Source organism: Cheilinus undulatus, linkage group 14 (assembly GCF_018320785.1).
Source record: "Cheilinus undulatus linkage group 14, ASM1832078v1, whole genome shotgun sequence".
NCBI classification, from domain to species: domain Eukaryota; kingdom Metazoa; phylum Chordata; class Actinopteri; order Labriformes; family Labridae; genus Cheilinus; species Cheilinus undulatus.
Window position 1 is genome coordinate 21,359,676 of NC_054878.1, and position 9,637 is coordinate 21,369,312.

The 9,637-nt window shown below is 38.1% G+C and overlaps 1 protein-coding gene across 2 annotated transcripts; it reads right to left on the reverse strand.

Moving 5' to 3' along the window:
- Positions 1–1,263: 1,263 nt before the first annotated feature.
- On the reverse strand, positions 1,264–7,389 carry fkbp6 (FKBP prolyl isomerase 6). 2 transcript variants are annotated; one of them, XM_041805749.1, is made up of 9 exons: positions 7,202–7,389; positions 4,762–4,879; positions 4,568–4,657; positions 4,273–4,475; positions 2,714–2,833; positions 2,385–2,582; positions 1,942–2,051; positions 1,667–1,761; positions 1,264–1,496 (listed from the first exon to the last, which is right to left on the reverse strand). In XM_041805749.1, the coding sequence occupies exons 1-8, from the start codon at positions 7,349–7,351 to the stop codon at positions 1,689–1,691; spliced, it is 1,062 nt and encodes a 353-aa protein (XP_041661683.1). In that variant the 5' UTR covers positions 7,352–7,389; the 3' UTR covers positions 1,264–1,496; positions 1,667–1,688. The 2 variants fall into 2 exon arrangements, with proteins under 2 accessions (XP_041661683.1, XP_041661685.1); XM_041805751.1 differs by lacking the exon at positions 7,202–7,389 and adding an exon at positions 6,894–7,116.
- Between the last annotated feature and the right edge of the window lie 2,248 nt (positions 7,390–9,637).

Here is a 9,637-nt window from a genome sequence, read left to right on the forward strand (position 1 = left end):
GCCATTTAGGGAACACCCTACCATTGATCTAAAAACCTCATCCAGTAGTTAAATCTACCTTAAAGAACATATAACTAGGAACTAAAATTAACATTTGAAACTACAACTAGCCAGTGTTAGTTTAAGCTAAATTGCTGAGGCACTGCTACTTGAACTCTAAGCGGATGACACAGGTTGAGCACATGCTCTCATACTGAGCACAAGTATGTGAGGAGAGCAGCTATACGCACAGAAATGAGCAGGGGTTATGATCGGATCAGTGTCAGAGCACACAGATGCCGTCTCACTCTCGTTGCTCACCTTAGATGAAGATAGTAGACGAGTCTGGAGACCATTGTGTCTGCGAGTGCCTCCCTCCTGCTAAGCGGTCTTTAACAGAGCACGACCTGCTGGCCATGTGCTGCTGGGAGATGCTGCTTTAACACTCACACACTGTGAAAAGTGGATTAGCCAAAAGAGGTCAATCAGATTCTGCTGCTCCTCCATCTGCACCGCCCCACCTCTGATCCTCTATCATCACTACCTCCTCTTCTTACTGCATCCGTCTGTCCGGTTACTGATAATCACTGTTACCCTGCTGCACTGTGCTAAACTTAGCCTCTGATTCATCTGATCTGATTCATTGGCGCAATCAATTAAGTGTGTAATTTTATCTATTTATGGAAGAATTTAACTATATAGATTTTTCTATTTCATTTTAAATGGACAAATATTTTTAAGGCTGTATTTGAGTCTCTTTTAAGTTCTTAACTTCTGTGTTTTAGCTTTGAATTCATGCTTTTTATAATAACATTTTGTCCAAGAGCTGTGTACTATTCTAGAAGTTGACTGTACAAGTATGCCCCCTAGTGTTTCATCAGCATAAAGCAACAAATGCAACTTCTGTATTTCACACTGAATAAATATAAAACTAGAAAAAAAGCGTACACGCAAAAGCTTCTGAATCAAAGCATCAATATGAATTTTACAAATCTGGAAGCTGCTGTTAGAGCTGTCAACCTAGTGGTTCCGTCTGCATGCCCCATGACTCAGGTACAAATCCAACCTGTGGCTCTTTTCCAATGTCATCCCCTCCCCACACTTCTCCCCTCTTTTTCTATGTCCGGTTTCTGATTCTATCTGCTGTCCTATCTAAATAAAGGCATGAAAGTCCAAAATTATCATGAAAAAGGAAGCTAAAGACTACACATCTGACCTTCAAGCTGACCTCAAGCTGAATTTACGTTTCAATTTAACCACAACAAAGGCAAAATATGTTAGAAGTGCACTTTTTAATTACCACAAACTGTGCAAATATCCAACACTGTTCATCAAAATATATCTCCAAACAAATAAACAAAACATCTTAGTGTTATTGTTACCAAAAACATGAACATTCTTGCATTTAAATAACTCAATCTGTTTTAAATTGTAAACATTTTTTACATTATTCCTTTTCTAGCACTGAAAAAACACAAAGGGTTAAACTGTCTGAGACACACTCTCTGCTCCTTTATCTGCAACACACAAACAGTTTATGAGTGAGATCAGGCTGTTTGGACCGCTTACACAAATGACATGAGAATATTTTTAAGAAAATGAGGACAAGTATAACATTCAGGCATTAATAACCTTTTGTATGGAGTAGAAACTGATCAGAAATCAAAGCCAGGGAAAGATTTCTTACCTTTTCACTCATTTCTGCTGCTTCACTTGCTCCTCAAGTGTCTGAACATTTTTGAGTACAAGTCCTTCTGTTTGTCCAGGCTCTCTTTGTAGCACCTGAAACATAATATTCATCAATGTGTAATCATTATTCTGCAAGAGTAAATGTGTTCTGCAGTAGCTCTGCTGATGTAAACTAAACAAAGTTAAAACAGAGCAAAGATTTTAAGCCAAACCTGCTCTTAACTGTCTAGACTTAATGTAAACTTGTCAAGAGTGTTTAAAAGAAAATCTTACGTTGCCACCCTCCTCAGCAGGTCGTTAATATCACTGTCAAAAGGTTTCTTTGCCTGTGCAGTTATGAGGCAATCCTGTGCGCTCTCGTACTCGTGTAGCTCCAGATACGCCTAATGGGATGGAGATTACATCATTCCAAATAATGGACTAATTGTTCTCCAGAGTGCAAACAATTACCAACATATTTAACCCCAGAGGGGCAGGAAAAGCTGACTGCAGGCTCCTAGGGGTTTACAAGGTGTCTTAACTTAATGAAATAGAGCCAAATGAAGAACCAAAAATGTAATTTTAGCAAACTCAAGCTAGATGTGTCATTTGTAGCATCATCTCTCAATGGAGACTTTGAGTAAATAAATCTAGACTACTTTAAGAAGCACTTTCATTATCATGCACCTTTATTCTTAAATATATTTTTCTGATGGTTTAAGAAAACAAAGTCTGACCTGTCCACACCGAAACAGAGCCTTTGTGTTGTTGAAGTCTATCTCCAAGGCCTTGTTGGCATATTTCAGGGCTTTGTGTGGGTTGTCCAAGCGCAGCTCAGTGAGAGAAAGGTTAAGATAGAGAGGAAGCAGTGCTTGATTTATCTTCTCCTTCTCGTCATCGCTCTGGGCTTCCCGGTTCCCCAGCAGCGTCATTCCCTGTTCCCAAAAACACAGAAACAGATACAAAATATCATACAGCAGCTGTGCACCAAATTGTCTGATGAAATGAAAAATAAAAAACAACATACAGCATGGTTTCTGCACCCATCTATCTCTTAACTCCTTACCTGTTTATAGCGGTCTTTGGCATTTTCATATCGGCTCTGTTTGAAGAAGCGGTTGCCAAAACTGCGCACAGTGTTGACAACTTCAAGAAGAGTGGACAGAGGTGCAGTATTCTGCTCCTCCTACAGACAGAGGGACAAAAAAGGTATAAATTATATTCATCTTTAAATTTCATATTTTTAATGCCACAGTACTGCAACTTTTTAATAAATTCTGAATGTTCCAGCATTTCCATCTTAATGTGACAGACAAAAAGAGCTTCTTAAAATATATAAGTAAATCTTCCTAATTTTGATCAATGACTGTAGAAATAAACTTAAAACAAGAAGTAAGGCAATTTGTGTTTGGTACATTATTTCTTTGTTGTAACGATGCTTCTTGGTAATAAATCTTATACAATTGGAAAGCCTGTTTATTACCCTTTTAAATGATGCCACATTTGTAAGGATCATGCATTTGTGGGATGAGCAGCAGAGCTGTGTATGTGGGTTGCACCCATGAGAAACGTGCCAAATCTTCTCTACCAATGCCAAACAGCTTATTTTGCTGTTGCTATTGACTCTTGTTTTGAGCTTCTGGTACCCCCAGGTGCTGCCAATCAGGTGCCTGATTGGCAGCACCTGTGAGCATTGGCCCTGCTACAGTGGTCAGTAGATGTCTACTTCAAAAATCTGATCTGGATAGGGCCCGTCAGTTGAGCAACTTCAAGCTGGTGTTCCGCAAAACCAAGTTGCGGCATTATTTGGAGTGAACCCTAGTACAATCTCCAAACTGAAGGCCAAGTTTTATATAACGGTGAATGTCAGAGACAGGCCGCAAAGTGGACAGTATTCTTGGGGTGATGAAGACATCACACCAAGAATATTGTTTTTTTTCACCCTGTCAGCAAGAACTCTATCCTCCAAGATGACAACAGCGGGGTTTACCAGAGACTACCTCCAGAATTTGGGAGTGGAGAGGATGGAATGGCCTGCCAGCAGTCCTGACCTTAACCCCATTGAACACTTGTGGGATCAGCTTGGGTGTGCTGTTCATGCCAGAATGACCAACACAACCACGTTGGCTGACTTGCGACAAATGCTGGTTGAAGAATGGGATGCCATCCCACAGCCGTGCGTGACCAGCATGAGGAGGAGGAGCCAGGCTGTTGTGGCTGTGTATGGTTCTTCCACACACTATTGAGGCTCCTGTTTGTTAAATGAATAAATTGTTAAACTGTCAACATGTCTTGTTTCTTCAAACTTCAATAATCCAATTCACCAAACACCAATGGCCGAATCAGCTGTTTGGCAATGGCAGGGAAGATTTGGCACATTCTTCCTGGGCACAACCCACATACTCAGCTCTGCTGCTCATCCCACAAATGCATGATCCTTACAAATGTGGCATCGTTTAAAAGGGTAATAAACAGGCTTTCCAACGGTATAAGATTTATTACCAAGAAGCACTGTTACAACAAAGCAATAATGTACCAAACACAAATTGCCTCACTCTATGTTTTTAGTTTAGATGTTGTGACCTCTCAGTCCCACAGACTGTAGAAATGTAGGAGGGTACATACTGGAACCATTGCAATGAAGTCATCCGCTTGTCCTGAGTCAAGAAAATCGAGGATATGAACCTCGTACAAAACCGTTGCAGAGGATGGAATGAACGGAGGACAGCCCATGTCCCCGTATGCGTATTGTGGCTGGAAGAGGAAACGAGAGAACTCCCCTTTCTTCATCGTCAACAAACCCAGCTCCAGTCCAGCCAGTGTCAAATCTGTTTGAACAATGATGACAGGTGACCTGAAACAGAAGAGATCTAGAAATATTTCAAAAGTTAAACAGGCAGATTGAAGTTAAGCCACAGACCTCTCCCTAACTTCATCATCTGGGGGTACTTTAGGTGTGTTGTCGTTTCAAAAGGACGGTCTGAATACTCCAAGAAACCTGAGTAATGGACTGTGTGAAAGAAAATGAGGACAAGTGAAGGCAGAACCAAACAGCAGCACAGAAAATAATTGCATGAGGAGTTTTTTTAGATCCAAAAGTGAAGGCATACATACTCAGTACTGAAGCATTTTGAGGAACAGGAGGACCCTCTCCAGGCTGGACCACCTCCTTTAGGATCCCTCCATCTCCTAAAACATCATCCATCTGCTGACGAAGCTGTTCAAATGGGCTCTGTGAATGAGCAAATAAAAATATCCCAGAAGTTATTTAAACTTAATTAAATTGAAGAAAGCATTATTGGATGTCCTGAATGTTTGTTATCGTTAATTAAGGCTGGAGCTTAAAGATAAAATTACATCCCTGGAGGAGTGATAGTTTCACATTAAGTAGTGTCATCTTAAAGTAGTCAGCTGTGATGAGCCTGATCATCTGCAGAAGTTTAAACAAAGCCTCAGAATAGGGATGAGGTGATTTTGGTGACTTTAAACGTGCCATAGTGGTTGCAAGTCTGCTGGTTCAATCCTCAGCTCCTGCAATCGCATGACAAATTTTCTTCCAGCGAGACGCTGAACACCAAATTGCTCCTGCTGCTCCATCAGCCATGTGTGACTGTGCATTAAAGGGACTGGGAAATTATCTCATTATGCACAGCAGTCTTTGCCATCAGTGTATGACTGTGGTGTGAACAGGTGACTGTGACTTACAGTGTAAAGCACTGAGTATTAAGAAGGCTAGAAAAGTGATATACAAGACCAAATCCATTTTACACTGATCAAACAGCTCATTGTCAAGGTAATTAAAGACAAAGAAAAAGAAAAATCAAATGTTCACACAGTAAATTTATATTACAATACACACACAGAGTCTAAAAATTGAATAAACAGCTTTACACAATGGAAACTTAAACTGGAACTTTTCACAGTCTGCAACAGGGATGCCAGTATCGTTGCAAAACAATATTCATACTAATATGGACAATTCAAATTCATATTACAACTAGAAAAGCCCCCTGAGAGTGCAGACCTTCGCCATTAGCCCTCTCTCCCAATAGTAAAGAATTCTTTAAAAAATTCCTGGATCCAGACGTGATCTGGATCACTTCCAAAATCTATTCAGTTCTTCCTTAAGCAATTTCTGACATTTCCTGAAAATTTCCTCCAAATCCGCCCATGACTTTTCAAGTTATGTTGCTAATAAACAAACTAACTAACAAACGAACAAACCCTGCCGATCACATAACCTCCTTGGTGGAGGTAAAAATATAAAGTGCAATGGAAATGTTATTCTCTCTAGACTCTTCACTCTTCATCACGTCTTCAGTGAAACAACAAAATTAAAAAAAAAAAAAAACATCCCATCAAAATTAAAATTGCAGCCCAAGGATCCTGCTTTGTACTGTATCAAGTGATGATTGATCTCTAGAACATAACATAAATTTCAGCGTGTTCAAGACAATCTGCAGAAGTTTAAACAAAGCCCCAGAATAGGGAAGAGGTGATCTTGGTGGCTTTAAATGTGCCACAGTGGTTGATGCACAGATGGGCTGATCTGAGTATTTCTAAAACTGCTGATATCTGGGCAAAATTGTCTTATTGATGGCAGAGGTCAGAAGAGAACAACCAGGGCTCATAACTCCAATAACCTCTTGTTGTAACCAAGGAATGCATAAGAGCATCTCTGATCAACAACATTTTGAACCTTGAAGCAGATGGGCTTCGGCAGTAGAAGATCAAATCGAATGCCACTCCTGTCGGCTAAGAAAAGGAAACTGAGGCTGCGATTCACACAATTCACCATAATTAGTCAATAGAAGATTGGAAAAATGTGACCTGGATTGCTGGGTCTGTGATATTGGAAAAGTAGAGCCTACAAAAGCCTGCCAGATCACCAACAACCATTGCATGTTCAAAACCCTTGAACCACTTTTTCTCCAGTCTCAATACTCAGATTGATCTCAACAGATCATCTTGACCATGTCAACACACATGCATGCATGGGTAACTGTCACGTGATATTAGCATTAAAGAGCAACTGAACAGGTTTAACCAACAAAGTGATCAGTTAGTGTATCAACGTTTTAACTCTTATCAGTTATGTTTTGCATCAATAACTAACTGTAAAAAGAATTGAAAATAAATACTTATGTATAGATTGTACTGAAACTGAACATTTAAACTTAGAACTTAAGAACATTTCAGTACTACAAATTTCCCTTCAAAGGTAATGAGGTGTGTGCTAAACTCACCATCAGCACAACAAACAGTGTTGGTTTCCTCAGGCTCATTTCTACCTTCAGACAACTGAAGCTAACTTACCTCAGGAGTCTCAGTTTGAACTTTACTGGTAATATAAGCTCTGCAGTAATGAGCCCCTTGATAATGAGATGATTCATTTCAGAGAGCTATCCCTTCAATAAAATCCAATCATTTAAACATTTCTAAGCCGTTTAACCTTATTCATCGCTGTTTATGTTAAACAAATACTAAATCATCATGTCACATCGCAAAGCTAGCATATAGCACAGCTAGCTAACCACACTAGACAGAAACTTACCGGAGCTGTCAGCTGCTCGTCAGCGTTAATTAGCCGCCTGATACTGGATATCAATCCGTTCCCAGGCATTATGTTGACCACAGGTGTAAAGTATCGTAGGTCCCACTGAAAATCAAATGTATTATCTCTGTTTATTTTGGCGTCGCTCATTTAAAAGTCAGGTGACATTAATGACGACTGAGACTAAATGTGGGCGGTCAACAAAGGAAACAACCTTCAAGTTTTTTGCATGTAAAGATAAAATAACTCCAGAATATTGTCAATTTCTTTCTTTCTTTCTGTCTTTTTTAGCAAAACAACTCGTGTTTTAGATTATTTAATTGAACTAGACTAATTTTGAGTCTCTTCAACCAACAGAAAATCTGTCAACAATTTAGTTAAAACAGTTATTTTCCAACAAAGTCTGTCGTTAAATAACGTTGCAATATTTCTTTTATTCTTTTCTATTACTCATAAATTAATTTTAGTTTTATAATTTATTCATATTTATTGGTATGTCCGACTGTTTGTGAGTCTAAATGTTTTAATAAAGTTCAATTTAAAAAAAGAGAGCAAGAAAGGAAAATTCCTGCGTTTCACACGTCATTCAAAACATGTTTAGTTGTACATAGTCAATGCACCATTTTTATGTACTATTAATGTCTGCAAGTGAACTGGTTCTGGCTCTCGATTTGTAGATCTCTAAAACTTGCCTCCTAGAACTTTTCAAGGTTTTTAAGATATTTAAGACTGTCACTTGGATTAAATAAAGATTTAAATATCTTAAATACATTTTATGCTATTGAGAATGCCATTGCAGAATACTTCTATCACCATTTGATTGGTAAAAAATTTAAATAAATTAAAAGAGATGCACTGATGTTCTACTAATTAATTAAAACATCTGTGTTCAATCTATCAATCTTTAGACATCTGAAATTATTTTTTCAATTCTAGTACTGCCTTTTAATAGGATTTCACAGACATACTGCCAAATGTGGATATCCGTTATTACATTGTTAGGTCAAATTGTAAAAATTTAGCTAGGGATATTTAAAATTCTATTATGGATATCTGGGATGATTTTTTTGTTTTTAATGTCTAAAATTAAAATGAGAAGATTTCCCTCCCTCAACACACATATATATATATATATGTGTGTAAAATTGAACTGATGTCTACTAACAACAGGGCTGTTGGTATCTGAAAGGGTGTTTTCCTGGGACGAAATCTACTACAGTTATCCAGGATGCTTATTATGAAAAGCAAGAATATCATTGTAGATATCTGGATGGGAAAGTAATGCCATTACCCTTGCGAAAAAAATATGTTGCGTGGGTATCTGAAAATTTCCTTTGAGTGGCTGTGCATGTTCCTTTAAAAGCATTTACTTTGATGAAGGAGACAGAAGCATTCAAGGAGAAAGACTTTGACACATACATTAGCACAAACATACACATAAACACTTTTGCTTAATTATTTAATGTAAATACAGGTTTCACTAATATATACAGTAGACACTGAAATATTGATTTGTCTGGTTATTCACAGCGTCTAAACATGAAAATTGGAGAATCCATAAATCCAGAGGAATAAAAAGATGTAGAAGTGCAGTTTTCTCACAACAAGCATAAAATTAATTTCATTTTTCTTGTAGTCTAAATAGGTTAGTCTTCTATTCATCAGACTGCAAATCTTTACACTTTACAAATTAAATAAAACCCACATTACAACAAAAATTACAACTTCACTTAAATAGAAACAATTTTAATGGGGATTTATTCTAAAGGTCATACTTAGCAGCTGTACAGTCAAGCCCAGTTCAAACCAATAATTCACAAGATGTGGGGACTGAAATATTCTGCCTGTTAGTTCACTCTGCTGCAACTGGAGGAGCTGATGTATCATTTCCATAGCAATTACCAGTCTTTGTCTGTTTCTCCTGGTTATTCCTAGAGCAGTAGAGAGAGGGAGCTGCTAATGATAACACTGTGCTTCTTTGGCGACAGTTGAGCCATAACTGCTGATAAAGATTCTGGATTTTATGTGCGGTACATCCTATTCCACAGGGCTGTGAAGATTAGGCCTACTTTAGTACTATTTTGTTTCCTCTCTGGGCTCTGAGGAGCTGTTTGGCTGATGAAACTCACAACATGCCCAGTTCACACAGCTGCAACTGTGCCAGGTAAATCTTTGGTCTGAACTGGGCTTAACAGAGCGCTATGTGCCATTGGTGGTGCTGCCTTTGGCTTACAGTGTGAGGTTTGTAAAGAGACAATACAAAACATTATTTAAACTGTACAGATTAAAAAAAACATGTTACATTGACAACATTTTACAAAGAAAGCCCTGTTTATATGTAAATGTTAAAATTATGTAGCAGAAGATGTTTAGTACTGCTGCTTTATAATTAATTAATTGCTTTATAGAAATTATTTGTTTTAATTGCTCATACTA